General features: G+C 41.8%; 2 protein-coding genes across 2 annotated transcripts; both read right to left on the reverse strand.

The window, feature by feature from the left end:
* Positions 1-4,740: 4,740 nt before the first annotated feature.
* Positions 4,741-5,499, reverse strand: LOC126212706 (uncharacterized). The gene has a single exon (XM_049940120.1). The coding sequence runs from the start codon at positions 5,497-5,499 to the stop codon at positions 4,741-4,743; it is 759 nt and encodes a 252-aa protein (XP_049796077.1).
* Positions 5,500-5,658: 159 nt separating this feature from the next.
* LOC126212707 (uncharacterized) lies at positions 5,659-6,297 on the reverse strand. The gene has a single exon (XM_049940121.1). It carries the CDS (start codon positions 6,295-6,297, stop codon positions 5,659-5,661), a length of 639 nt encoding a protein of 212 aa, XP_049796078.1.
* Between the last annotated feature and the right edge of the window lie 8,770 nt (positions 6,298-15,067).

Genomic DNA, 15,067 nt, shown 5'->3' on the forward strand with positions numbered 1-15,067 from the left:
AGGTATGTTGGTTGTCATGGACCTTATTAACTCTTCACAGGATCTAGGAAGCTTCTGACATGTCTTGTTTGTAACTGAAGCAGATGAATGGCATATAGAGTTGAGAACAATCAGATTTGGTACAACATTTCTAAGTCTTGTTATGACATAATTACAGCTTCCCAAAATTACAGACACATTGTCACAAGCCATGCCAATTACATTTGTAATTGGAATATCTTTCTCTTTCGACACACTCCTCAGAGCTATGAATAGATTTTCTTCCGAGCAGTCTTTGGCATCCAGAGGTTTCGACTCCAGAAGTTGGGTTTTCACATACCCAACTGGCGACACATATTTCACTAAAACGTATATATGTTTGCTATCTGATATGTCGGTACTCTCGTTCACTAAAATAGAAAATTTCCTTTCGATACTGAAACGTTTTATCAGTTTCCACTTCTGCAATAGCATTTTTCACTATATTGGCACACTTTATACGACCTCAAGTAACCTCTGAAGCAATTTTGAAGTCAGAGAAAATATCTTTTAACACAGGAACAAGTTGGTCCACCGTTGAAAATACAACAATATACTCAGCGAAAAAAGTTGATAATCTCAGTTCAGCTGTCTTTGCCTTTTCCGTATGTTTGCTTTCATCAAACATTTTCGAAAACAATCAACAATAGTTTTGTTCCTTTGCACAGTTTCAACATGTTTAATGTGTTTAACTCGATAAGCATTTTTTTCGAGGTCGCTTCTACTGCAGGCAACAATAAAGTAACACTGTTTACACCGCACCTTTCTGTTGTTACCTTCAACGGCATCCAACCAACCTCTAAATCTGTCAGTTTGAAGCCAAGAGTCTTGGAAAGTTTCAGTATGTTTTACCGGATCTCATTCATTGCACCCAAATATCGATTTCTCTGCACTCGATGGGTTGCAGTCTGACATTCCTAAATGTGTGCAAAACAAACCACCCAGAAACAATTCTCTGTCTTTCCAAGCATTAATCCCGACTTGCGGGGTCTGCTGTATCGCTACATCTTCTCCACTTCTCCCTGTCGTTGAAATCTCCTGGTCTTAAGCCAATAACGTGCATGTCTCCTCTGACGTTGTCAGTCCATCTCTTTGCCGATCTTCCTGGTGGGCTTGTTCCTCCTGGGTTGATGTGGAGCTCTGTTTTTGCAACTGAGTTGTCTTGCTTTCTCATGACGTGGCCGTAACAGCGGAGACGGCTTCTCTCACTAGAGGCTTTATTGAGCTACCTGTCAGACAAAAAGAAGCAGTTACTGGTTTGTGGTGATTTTAATGTAGATTTCTTAAAAGATACGGATAGGAAAATTGAGCGAGAAACTTTGTTTCATTGTTTCAATCTAGTATTTGTTGTAAGTTTTCCAACTCATGTGCAGTAGGATAGCAGGTCACTTATCGGTAACATTTTCATAGACAGTGCTCAGGCAGAAACAATTAATGTGTACCCAGTTGTTAATGGGCTATCTAATCATGATGCACAGTTAATGGAAATAACACATATAGCACCTTACAGGCTTCGGACAGGTTTATACAAGGCAGGGAGGTGAACAGGGTACAGAGTTTTAAGAGCAGCCTAGATAAGGTAGAATGGGATGAAGTATACACAGAAAATTATGCTAATGCCAAATTCAATTTATTCCACCGTAAATTTGTCTCAATAGTTGAGAGTTGCTTTCCTGAAATGATATCCAAAAAAGCCATTACAAAGTCAAGTAAGCCATGGTCTACTAAGGGAATTAAGATACAAAATAAGAGGAAGAATGAAATATATGGACAGGTCAGAATAAGTCAGGATCCGATGTTACTTGCTTTCTACAAAAGGTACTGTAATATTTTAAACAAAGTCATTAAGAAGTCGAGAAGCTTATGTGTTCTGACAGAAATTAATAATGCAGATAATAAGATTAAAACTGTATGGAATATTGTCAAATGGGAGATGGGCAGCCTCGCAGTGCACAGCATACCATAGCAATAAAGCTAAATGATGATGTTGTGAGTGATAATTCACACGTTGCAAGTATTTTTAACAATCACTTTCTGAATGTAGCAGCAAAAATAGGTTTAAAGGGTTCAGTTGAAGAAGCAAAAAAATGTTAAAAATGTCATTCCCCAGGACTTTAGGCCTTTAGAAATAGGACCAAATCCCCCCCCCCCCCTGAAATTAAGGGAGTTATAAATATACTGTTAAAAAAGAGCTCATGTGGTGTTGATGGAGTCTCTAACAGAATTTTGAAGTGTTGTTCTAATTCAATAAGTGGAGTCCTTAGTGATATACGTAATGCTTCGCTAGCACAGGGAAAGTTTCCAGACAGATTGAAATACACAATTGTCAAACCTCTTCATAAGAAAGAGGACAGGAGCGACTTAAATAATTACAGACCAATCTCATTGCTGATTTCGTTTTCTAAAATATTCGAAAAGTTATGTATTCAAGAATAGTCTCACATTTAAGTGAAAATAATTTACTCAGCATGTCACAGTTTGGATTCCGGATGGGTTACTCGACTGACAATGCTATCTACACATTTACCCATCAAACAGTACAAGCCCTAAATAACAAATTATCGCCAGCTGGTATTTTTTGTGATCTTTCCAAGGAATTTGACTGCGTGGATCATGTCACACTCTTAGAAAAACTCAGGTTTTATGGAATTGAAGGCTATACACACAGATGGTTTGAATCATACTTAACGAACAGAAACCAAAAAGTCGTGCTGAATAACACAAATAATGTTGGGAGGGTGGTAAATTGTAGTGAGTGGGGAGTTATCACAAAGGGAGTCCCATAGGGTTCAATTATAGGTCCTCTGCTGTTGCTTATTCATCTGAATGACCTCTCACTTAACGTTCAGCAAGCGTAACTAGTACTTTCTGCAGATGACATGAGTGTTATAATAAATCCTATTCCAGAAAAAGCAGCTGAAGATATTGTTAAGGATGTGTTTCAAAGAATTATTAAGTGGTTCTCAGAAAATGGCTCTCCCTTAATTTTGAAGAACACTCGCTATATCCACTTCTGTACACTGAATAGAGACACACCCACAATTGATGTAGCATATGAACAGGGCTCAGTTAACAGGGTAGATTTATCCAAATTTGATGACAACTTGAACTGGAAGACGCATATTACTGAGCTTCTCAAACAATTAAGTTTAGCTTTTTTCGCTCATCGTATAATCGCTAGTCTTGGTAATAAACAGATCAGGCTCCTAACGTACTTTGCATATTTCCACTCAATAATGTGTTATGGAATAGTTTTCTGGGGTAACTCACCACTTAGACATAAACTATTGACTGCACAAAAGAGAGCAGTGAGAATAATTAGTGGTGTTCACCCAAGGACGTCATGTAGACACCTATTCAAGGAGGTAGGTATTTTAACTGCACCATCAGAGTACATATATTCGCTAATGAAATTCGTTATAAATAATCCATCTCAGTTTGCGAAGAACAGTGATGTTCATATGTACAACACTAGAGGGAAAAATTACCTTTCCTAACCGTTATTGAGGCTGTCAGTTGCTCAAAAAGGAGTACATTATTCAGCAACAAAAATCTTTGATCATTTACCCAACAACATAAAGTGTCTGGCAGGTAGCAGTTTTAAATCTAGCTTAAAATCATTTCTTTTGGACAACTCCTTCTATTCCATGGACGAGGTTCTGTTTCAGAACTGGTAAAAAAAATTGTACATCTAAATGTAGTTGCATATGTAGAACTAAAAATTTCAGTAATATTAATATTAGCACTATTCACTTGTGTCTATATATATTTTGTAATCTGACTTGTTCCACATCATATCGATAAAATAATCGTAGCAATTATCTACAGAACATGACATAACTAAACTAAACTAAACTGGCAGTGATCGGCTCGACACCAAACCTTTGCTGGACGTCTGCATTTGTTATGTGCTCACATCGCGTCAGCCCCATGGACCATCAAAGCATCTACATCTCCATGCTGTGTAACATTCGCGCCTGTTGTTTCGTCATAGAGCGACACTCAGTCCCATACATTGCTTTTACCTTTAGATTCTGAGGCATCTTTTTACTGCAGAGGACTCCAGTGACCTGTCTCCACTTGAGCCAAGCTGCATTCACCCTCATCCGAGTATCGTGTCGCTGTCTGAGGTGACGACAGGCCCTAGGTACTTACAATGCATGGTCTTCTGTAGGTCTCCTTCGCCGACACCTATGGTGCCTCTGGACATTGAAGTGCTGTCCTTTTTCAGCCAGTCTGTCCTTCCACATTTGAACCTGGTGCTGGAGACCAGGGCGGGCCTGGGCAACAAGTACCACATCAACATCATAAAGAAGTGTCCAGGGATGTGAAGTCTGTATGTCAGCTGTTGCCATATCCATGCAAAGGATGAATAGCAATGGTGGAAGGGCAGAACCCTGATGAACACCCACAGTGATATAGAAGGGCGGAGCAATTCCAGCAGGACTCCGAACCACACTAGTGGAATTATGGTACAAAAGTTGCACCCAGCTCACATACTCTTCAGGGACGCCATGGCAGCGATGAGTTCGCCAAATAAGATCGTGTGGCATACGACCGACAGCCTTTTCTAGGTCTAGAAATGCCATGTGTACACTCTTCTGTCTCTCTCTGTGTTTTTCCATCAAAAGGCGAGTGGCATGGATAGCATCGATGGTGTTGCAACCCTTAACAAATCCACACTGCTTTGGTGTTACAGAGATAACACTTCTGAGTCTGCTATCAAGTGTGATAGAGGAGTCGAATAGGGAGATAAGTCGAGCAGTCGTTCACGTCTCCTTTTGCCTTCCAGATTGGAACTGTTATGCTAGTTGTCCATGCTTGTGAAAGCTGTTTTTCGACGATGATGCGGTTGAAGAGCGAGGCAAGGAATTCTGAAGCAGGCTTTCCGAGGATTTTCCAGATTTCCGCTGGTAGGTCATTTGAAACAGTTGCTTTTCCATTTTTCATCTTGCTAATGGCAAGATTTACCTCCTCAGGTGTCATTGAGGGGTCGGGTCCTACGATAGGATTAGGACTAGTAATTGGTGGATGCGTAAACTCTTTGTTGCTGATGTTATCAAAGTAATCTGTCCAACTCTGGGGAATAGATTGTCTATCTCTTAGCAGTTTGGCGTCGGCTTCCTTGATGTGCATGACGTGTCCAATGTCCTCAGTTGAACGGTGATGTGACTTAGCAAGACGGTACATGTTTTCTCCCAATGGTGTGTCAATCTGGTCATGCAGTGTCTGGTAATATTGGTCTTTTGCTGCAGCTACTGCTGTTTTTGCTCCTGATTTCAGGTTGCCATATTTATGGAGATCAGTGTTAAGTCGTGAATTCCACCAAGTCTTGTTCGCCATCTTTTTCTCCTTGACTGCTTGCTTGACTTCATCTGTCCACCACCAGGTTTGTTTATCAATGTATTTTCTTCCAGGTATGGTTTTTCTCAGCGTTTTTGTCGCTGCTTGATGTATTTGTTCCACAGCATCTTTCCACATATCTTCAACCGACTGATCGGTCTTCATGGAGAAGTTTACCAAGGCTGTCATCAACTCGTTTCGCTGGGTGTTCGTTCGTCACCACTTAATTCGCTCAAGCCCAGTCTTAAGTTTAGGTTTGGGTTATGTAACACACTTACGAATATCGAGGACAAGCAATCAGTGTTGAGGGGTGATGCAGTCATACGGAATTACTTTGGTATCCGTTACCAGCTTCATGTCTTGATGACGAAATAGCCAATAATCGATCTCAGTAGCATGACCTCCACTTGTATAATTAGCCAGATGTGTTGGCCTCTTTTTGAAGTATGTGTTGGTCACAATGAGATCATGAGATTCTGCAAAATCAAGTATCCAACATCCATCATCCTTCCACACACCGAGCCCATGTCCTCCATGGCATCGCATATATCCTTCTTTGTGAGCCCTGAAATGTCCGTTTAAATTTCCTCCAACAATAATGGACTCATCCTGGGGAACTTCTCGAAGGAGGACATCCGGACTGTTCCAAAACTTGTCCTTCTCATCCTCAGTGCATCCAGTTTGAGGTGCATAGCAAGATACAACGTGGGCAGTGATAGCTGTTGAATCAATCTTGATAGACATAAGCCTTTCTGACACCCTGTGGACACTGGTGACATTGTTACGGAAGTCCTGGTCGACAACTATTGCTACGCCATTTCGTGTTCTGGTACCACGATAGATGAGTTTGTAGCCATCTCCGATTTCTTTCGCCTTTGAACCTTTCCACTTGGTCTCCTGGATGCAGGCAATGTTGACAGGTCTGTTTTTAAGCATTTCTGCTAGTTCACGATGTCGGCTGGTCAATGAACCAATATTGAGGGTAGCAAATCTCATTAGCTGTTTAGGTTGGACTGACTTCTATAAGCTATCCCACCTATGAATAGGTAACTCTCGCCCATTTTTCACGTCACTCGGGCGCAAGAGGCGTGCATCGCTTCAGGGGGTGGGGGACGCCCTAGCATGCTCTGAATTTAGAAGAGTCGTAGCTATACATGCAATAAAAAATTCCTCAACTGACGGGTCGCTTCGCCTGTTGCTGAGGGCATTTTATAGCTACTGCCAGCATGTAATTAGGTCACCTTTAACCTGGAGAACAGACTTCTTTTGCAGCCGCCCCTCTGGAGTACAGACGCTACTGCTAAATGGTATTTCCCCTCTCATTTAATCCCCAGAAAGGAGGGTTGCCTCATCTGCCAGCTTCGCCGTTCCGAAGTCCGTCTTCTCCGCCATCGCTGCCATTGAGGTCTTCACCTGTAATCCTGGCATGGGTTCCATGTTATACCCCACGGGGTTGGGTCCCTGCCTGAACTCATCCATCCTATCACTCCGACCTGCTGAAGTGAAGGATTCCCACACCCGCGACGTGGACTTGACAACCACGAATTACCCCAGTGGAAGAATAGGGGAGGGGACCCTATCTCCCTGGAGCCGAGTTAATGATTGTGTATGCTGCCACAGTCAAAGGCAAACCACTTAGTAAGGTCAAGATTCGCATCCAAGACCCCAAGTGCCGGCCGGTGTGGCCGAGCGGTTCTAGGCGCTTCAGTCTGGAACCGCGCGACCGCTACGGTCGCAGGTTCGAATCCTGTCTCGGGCATGTATGTGTGTGATGTCCTTAGGCTAGTTAGGTTTAAGTAGTTCTAAGACTAGCGGACTGATGACCTAAGATGTTAAGTCCCATAGTGCTCAGAACCATTTTTGAACCAAGACCACAAGTGACAACCAAGGTGTAATAACTTCGTGTAAACTGAACTGAGTAAGTTAAACTACTTCAGACAATACCATACAACAATGTGCTATGTTACAGCTTAACATGCCGCTTGACTTAACCTCCCGTCTAACTTGCATTCTGAGATGCATTATTTAATCGGGTATTTCACAAGTGCTACTCACTCATAAATAAACCTGCATTTAATTCGTGCATACTAAAGTAACTTTGAACTAACAATAGCTACTACAATGGAAGGTCTGACGGCTGGTTGAAGAAATGACAGTCAACCGGTGTCGTATAATTACTTTTGTGAGCTGTTTTTACCTTATTTTCGAGGTATGTGACAATCATACCTGTAACAATGCATATGTTTTACGGCTGTGTAAGCAAACTTGTCGTAGGCATAGTGAGAATGCTGACTGCTGGTTATACAAATGACAGTTGCTGGGTGCCATGTACTTAGCTTCTGTGAAATTTTTATCTTTGCTGTTGTATGTGCCATAACCATTACTACATTAAGTCAGAAGCAGTAATTAACTGCCCCATATTCATCTCACTTTTTGCATAAAAAACCCTTTGCCACTTCCTGAAAAATTATTTGTTCAAAAATCGTTCAAATGGCTCTGAGCACTATGGGACATAACTTCTGAGGTCATCAGTCGCCTAAAACTTAGAACTACTTAAACCTAACTAACCTAAGGACATCACACACATCCATGCCCGAGGCAGGATTCGAACCTGCGACCGTAGCGGTCGCGCGGGTCCCGACTGCAGTGCCTAGAACCGCTCGGCCACCCCGGCCGGCAAAATATTTGTCAAAATGTCCCACATCACGAGACAAATCCCAGAGGTTGGCAAAACTGGTAACTACTTCAATGAAGTTCTGAGAGAGATAGTACACTATGGTCATAGTCAGTGATCTATGGTGTTAGTAATCTGATACTGGAGAAACTTTGATTTCACTGTGTAGTTCAAGAATTTAAATGCAATAAATGCCATCATTTTGTGTACATACAAACAAAAATACATGTGCTAACTTAAATATATTAAATAAGCTGTTACTGTTGCCAATCAGGATGCAATTTGTCCACTATACAGCAACAAGCATAACGATATATCGATTACAAGCACTTCCCTAGACACACACACACACATACCAAATAAGTTCGACCTGAGAAACTTTATCCAATATGTCTTATATCAGAAATGTAAACCCTCTGCAAGACAGCACTTCAATCATGGACGTTCACAGAAATATCTGTAGAAGTGGACAAGATTTTAAAAAATGCCACACTTTTATATAACCGATGTAGTGAGCTTTAGAACGGGTCGTAAGTTCAAGGTATTTGCTGTAAAGTACACCAAACTTATCGTATCTGAAACGTATCACAATTATTCACTCAATAATTTTATAAGGTACTGGAAAAAAAAGCAGAGGACATATACAAAGTACAGACTTTATCTTGAATACAGAGGCAACCTTTTTCACTTAAAGATCTGTGACTGCAGAAGGCAACGGAAGCCACTGCATTAAAGACAAATAGTGTGTATCCACAGGACATGTGGCCTGTAATTTGAAAAACAGTCATTATGATCTCTCGATTGACAAAAGATTCCGGAATAGTCCCCCATTCTGGTCTCTGGGAGCGAACTGCCAAGTGGGAGGTGACCATGAGAAAAAGATTGAATAACCAACGAAAGGATAAGTTTCTACGAGTCGGGGTGTGGAACGTCAGAAGTTTGAATGTGGTAGGACAGCCAGAAAAGCTGAAAAGGAAAATGCTAAGGCTCAGTCTAGATATTGTTGGGGACAGTGAAGTGAAATGGAAAGAAGACGAGGATTTCTGGTCAAATGGGTATAGGACAATAGGAGCATGATTCGTTATGAATAGGAAGGTTGCACAGAGAGTGAATTACTATGAACAACTCAGTGATAAGATTCTTCTCATCAGAATCGACTTTAAACAATACCAGCAACGACAGTTGAGAAATACATGCCGACGTCGCAAGTGAAAGATCAAGAGAAAGAGAAAGTATATGAGGATATTGAATGGGTATTTCAGTACATAAAGGATGATGAAAATCTAATAGTCATGGCGGGACGGGATTCAGGCTGTAGGGGAAGGAGTAGAAGAAAGGGTTATGGAAGAAGATGGGGTTGTATTAGGAATGAGAAAAGAGAAAGAATAACTGAATTGTGCAATAATTTGCTGTTAGTAATAGTGAATACTCTGTTCAAGAATCACCCGAGGAGGAGGTCGGAAGATACAGGAATATTTCAGAGTACATCGTGATCAGGCAGCGATTCCGAAATCAACTACTGGATTGTAATTCCCAGGGGCAGATATAAAGATACGGCCAAACTTTCAGGAAACATTCCTCACACACAAAGAAAGAAAATATCTTAAGTGGACATGTGTCCGGAAACGCTTACTTTCCATGTTAGAGCTCATTTTATTACTTCTCTTCAAATCATATTAATCATGCAATGGAAACACACAGCAACAGAACGTACCAGCGTAACACTTTGTTACAGGAAATGTTCAAAATGTCCTCCGTTAGCGAGGATACATGCACCCACCCTCCGTCGCGTGGAATCCCTGATGCGCTGATTCAGCCCTGGAGAATGGCGTATTGTATCACAGCCGTCCACAATACGAGCACGAAGATTCTCTACATTTGGTACCGGGGTTGCGTAGACAAGAGCTTTCAAATGACCCCAAAAATGAAAGTCAAGAGGGTTGAGGTCAGGAGAGCGTAGAGGCCATGGAATTGGTCCGCCTCTACCAGTCCATCGGTCACCGAATCTGTTGTTGAGAAGCGTACCAACACTTCGACTGAAATGTGCAGGAGCTCCATCGTGCATGAACCACATGTTGTGTCGTACTTGTAAAGGCACATGTTCTAGCAGCACAGGTAGAGTATCCCGTATGAAATCATGGCGGTGAATCGAGGAAGTACAGTACATACTGACGAAACTAAAACGAGCTCTAACATGGAAATTAAGCGTTTCCGGACACATGTCCACATAACATCTTTTCTTTATTTGTGTGTGAGGAATGTTTCGTGAAAGTTTGGCCGTACCTTTTTGTAACACCCTCTTACACTCAGATCACAATTTAGAAGTGATGAAGAGTAGGCTGAAGTTTAAGAGACTAGTCAGGAAAAATCAGTGCACAAAGGAGTGGAATGAATAGGGACGCTTGAAGTTCTCTAAGGCTATAGATACAGCGATAAGGGATAGCTCGACAGGCAGCTCGGTTTAATAGGAATGGACATCTCCAAAGAGGACATATACAGAAGTTGGGAAGAAAATAAGTTGGTACACAGAAGGTAACTAGAAGACACCATGAGTAACAGAAGAAAAACCTCAGTTGATCGATGAAAGAATGAAGTATAAAAATGTTCAGGTAAATTCAGGATTACAGAAATACATCTAGGAATGAAATAAATAGGAAGTGCTGGGAAGCAAAGGCGAAATGGCTGCACAAAAAAAAAGTGGAGAAATCGATAAAGAAATGACTGTCGGAAGGACTGACTCAGCATAGAGAGAAATAAAAACAACTTTCGGTGAAATTACAAGCAAAGGCGGGAACATTGAGAGTGCATTGGGAATTCCACTGCTGAATGCAAAGTAGAGAGCGGATAGGGGAGAAGAGTACATTGAAGGCCTCAATGGCGGAGAAGAATGGGCTGATGTGATAGAAGAAGAAAAAGAAATCGACATAGAAGAGACAGGGGATCCAGTATTAGAATCAGAAGATTAAAGAACTTCGGAAGACTTAAGATCAGGTAAGGCAGAAGGACTAGATAGCAGGCCATCAGTTTTTCTAAAATCTTTGGAGGAAGTGACTACAAAACGACTGTTCACATTGGTGTGTAGAATATATGAGTTTGGCGATGTACTATCTGACTTTCTGAAAAACATCTTCCACATAATTGCGAAGATTGCAAGAGCTGTCAAGTGCGAGAATTATCGCACAGTCAGCTTAGCAGCTCATACATCCAAGTTCCTGACAAGAATAGCATAGAGAAGAATGGAAAAGAAAACGGAGGATGTGTTAGATGATACTCAGTATGGCTTTAGGAAAGATAAAGGCACCAGAGAGGCTGTTCTGACGTTGTGGTTGATGATGGAAGCAAGACTAAAGAAAAATCAAGACACGTTCATAGAATTTGTCGACCTGGAAAAAGCGTTCGACAATGTAAAATGGTGCAAGATGTTCTAAATTCTGAGAAAAATAGGCGTAAGCTATAGCGAAAGACGGATAATATACAATAGGTACAAGAGCCAGGAGGGAATAATAGGAGTGGAAGACCAAGAATGAAGAGCTCGGATTAAAAAGGGCGTAAGACAGACGAAAGGGAATACAAACGTTTTAAAAATGAGATTGACAGGAAGTGCAAAATGACTAAGCAGGAATGGCTGGAGGACAAATGTAAAGATTTACAAGCATATTTCATAAGCTGAAACGTAGATAAGACATATAGGAAAACTAAAGTAACATTTGAGAAAAGAGAAGCAGCTGTATGAATGTCAAGAGCTCAGATGAAAAACCAGTCACAAGCAAAGATGGGAAAGCTGAAGGTGTAAGGAGTATGTAAAGGATCTATACAAGTGTGATGAACTTGAAAGCAATATTATAAAAAGGGAAGTGGACGCAGATGAAGATGAGATGGGAGATATTATACTGCAAGAAGAATTTTAGAATGCTCTGGAATATCTAAGTCGAAACAAGGCCGTGGAAGTAGACGACAGTCCGTCAGAACTACTGATAGCCTTGGGAGAGCCAGCCATGACAAAACTCTTCCATCTGGTGAGCAAAATGTATGAGGCATGTGAAATACCCTCAGATTTCAAGAAGAATGTAATAATTCCAATTCCATAGTATGCAGTTGCTGAAAATTACCGAACAGTCACTTTAATAAGTTACGGTTGCAAAATACTAACACAAATTCTTTACAGAAGAATGGAAAAACTGGTAGAAACCGACATCAGGAAACATCAGTTTGGATTCTAGAGAAATGTAGGAACACGAGAGGCAATATTGGCCCTACGACTTATCTTGAAAGTTAGGATAAGGAAAAGCAAACCCACATTTATAGCATTTGTGTTTTTAGAGAAAGCTTTTGACGAGCGTTGACTGGAATAGTCTCTTTGAAATTCTGAAGGTAGCCGGAGTAAAATACATGGAGCGAAACACTATCTATAACTTGTACAGAAAACATATGGCAGTTATAATAGTCGAGGGGCATGGAAGGAAAGCAGTGGTTGAGAAGGGAATGAGATAGGGTTGTAGCCTATCCTCGTTGTTATTCAACACATACATTAAAAAAAGCGGTATAGGAATCCAAAGAAAAATTTGGAGTAGGAATTAAAGATCAGGGAGAAGAAATAAAAACTTGAGGATTGCTGACGACATTATAATTCTGTCAGAGACAGCAAAGGACTTGGATGAGCAGCTGAGCGGAATGAGCAGTGTCTTGAGAGGAGGATATAAGATGAACATCAGCAATATCAAAACAAAGATAATGATATGTAGTGTATTAAATCAGGTGTTGCTAAGGGAATTAGATTAGGAAACGACACGCTTAAAGTAGTAGATGAGTTTTGTTATTCGGGCCACAAAATAACCGTGATGGGCGAAGGAGAGATCGTATAAAATATGCTTTGGCAATGTCAGAAAAGCATTTCTGAAGAAGAGAAATTTGTTAACGTATATATTAAGTGTTAGAAAGTCTTTTCTAAAGGTATTTGTCTGAAGTGTTGTCATCTATGGAGATGACACTTTGAGGATGAACAGTTTAGATAAGAAGAGAACAGAAGCTTTTAAAATGCGGTGCTACAGAAGAATGTTGAATATTGGGGGGGGGGGGGGGTCTATCACGTGACTAATGAGGATTTGATGAATAGAATTGGGGAGACAAGAAATTTATGGCAAAACTTGACCCAAAGAAGGGATCGGTTGATAGGACACATTCTGAGAGTTCACAGGATCTGTAGTTTAGTACTGGAGGTATTTGTGGGCGGTAAAAATCGTAGAGGGAGGCCAAAAGATGAATACAGGAAGCAGATTCGGAAAGATGTAGGTTGTAAATAGTAGGAGTTGAAGAGGCTTGCACAAGATAGAGTAGCGTGGAGAGCTCCACCAGAGCAATCTTCAGACTGAAGACCACAACAAGAAGACAGGGATTGCACAAGATAGAGTAGCGTGGAGAGCTCCATCAGAGCAATCTTCAGACTGAAGACCACAACAAGAAGACAGGGATGTAGTCTTTTGCCCCTTCTGTTCAATCTATACATCGAAGAAGCAATGACGGAAATAAAATAAAGGTTCAGCAGTGGAACTGAAATTCAAGGCGAAAGGATATCAATGATAAGATTCGCTGTTGACATTGCTATCCTCAGTGAAGGTGAAGGAGAATTAGAGGATCTGCTGGGTGGAATGAACAGTGTAATGAGTACAGAATATTAACTGAGAGTAACTCGAACGAAAGTAATGAAAAGTAGAAGAAATAAAAGCAGCGAGAAACTTAACATCAGGATTGGTGGTTATGAAGTAGACGAAGTCAAGGAATTCTGCTACCTAGGCAGCAAAATACGCATGGCAGATGGAGCAAGGACATAAAAAGTAGATTAGCACTGGCAAAAGGGCATTCTTGGCCGACGGAAGTCTACTAGTATCAAACATAGTCCTTAGTTTGAGGACATAATTTCTGAAGACGTACATGTGAAGCACTTCATTGTATGCGAGTGAAACATGGACTGTGGAAAAACCAGACAGAAGAGAATTGAAGCATTTGATACGTGGTGCTATAGAAAATTAAGAGGAGTGATAAGGAGCCAATGGCCATGCCGCAGTGGTAACACCGGTTCCCGTCAGATCACGGAAGTTAAGTGCTGTCTGGCTGGGCTAGCACTTGGATGGGTGACCATCCGGTCTGCTGAGCTCTGTTGGCAAACGGGGTGCACTCAGCCCTTGTGAGGCAAACGGAGGAGCTACTTGACTGAGAAGTAGCAGCTCCGGTCTCGTGAACTGACGTACGGCCGGGAGAGCGGTGTGCTGACCACATGCCCCTCATTGTCCGCATCCAGTGACGCCTGTGGACTGAGGATGACACGGCGGCCGGTCGGTGCCGTTGGGGCTTTCAAAGCTTGAGCGGACGGAGTTTAGGTAAGGTAAGGAACCCGTGGTCTAGGGGTAGCGTCTTTCCTTCATAATCAAAAAGGCTTCGGTCCCGGGTTCGTTCCTCGCCACTGCCTAAATTTTGATAAATAATCAGCATTGGCGGCCGAAGACTTCCGGCATAAGAAGTCAGCGTCATTCTGCCAACGGCCTTGTCAAAGAGGGCGGAGGAGCGGATAGAGGTTCAGGGCACTCTCCTGTCCTAGGGGTGGGAAATTGCCCCTAAAGGCGGAAGAATCAGCAATGATCAACGACATGAGGATGCAGAAGGCAATGGAAACCACTGCATTAAAGACACGTAACGTGTATCCACAGGACATGTGGCCTGTAATTGAAGAAGTGTCATGATGATCTCTCCATTGGCAAAAGATTCCGGAATAGTCCCCCATTCGGATCTCCGGGAGGGGACTGCCAAGGGGGAGGTTACCATGAGAAAAAGATTGAATAATCAACGAAAGGATAACGTTCTACGAGTCGGGGCGTGGAATGTCAGAAGCTTGAACGTGGTAGGGAAACTAGAAAATCTGAAAAGGGAAATGCAAAGGCTCAATCTAGATATAATAGGGGTCAGTGAAGTGCAAGGAAGACAAGGATTTCTGGTCAGATGAGTATCGGGTAATATCAACAGCAGCGAAAATGGTATAAC

The sequence above is a fragment of the Schistocerca nitens genome, chromosome 11, assembly GCF_023898315.1.
Source record: "Schistocerca nitens isolate TAMUIC-IGC-003100 chromosome 11, iqSchNite1.1, whole genome shotgun sequence".
NCBI lineage: Eukaryota > Metazoa > Arthropoda > Insecta > Orthoptera > Acrididae > Schistocerca > Schistocerca nitens.

Coding starts and splice junctions, on each gene's coding strand:
- LOC126212706 (XM_049940120.1), bottom strand. CDS start 5,499: ATGTGGAAAGATGCTGTGGAACAAATACATCAAGCAGCGACAAAAACG.
- LOC126212707 (XM_049940121.1), bottom strand. CDS start 6,297: ATGCTTAAAAACAGACCTGTCAACATTGCCTGCATCCAGGAGACCAAG.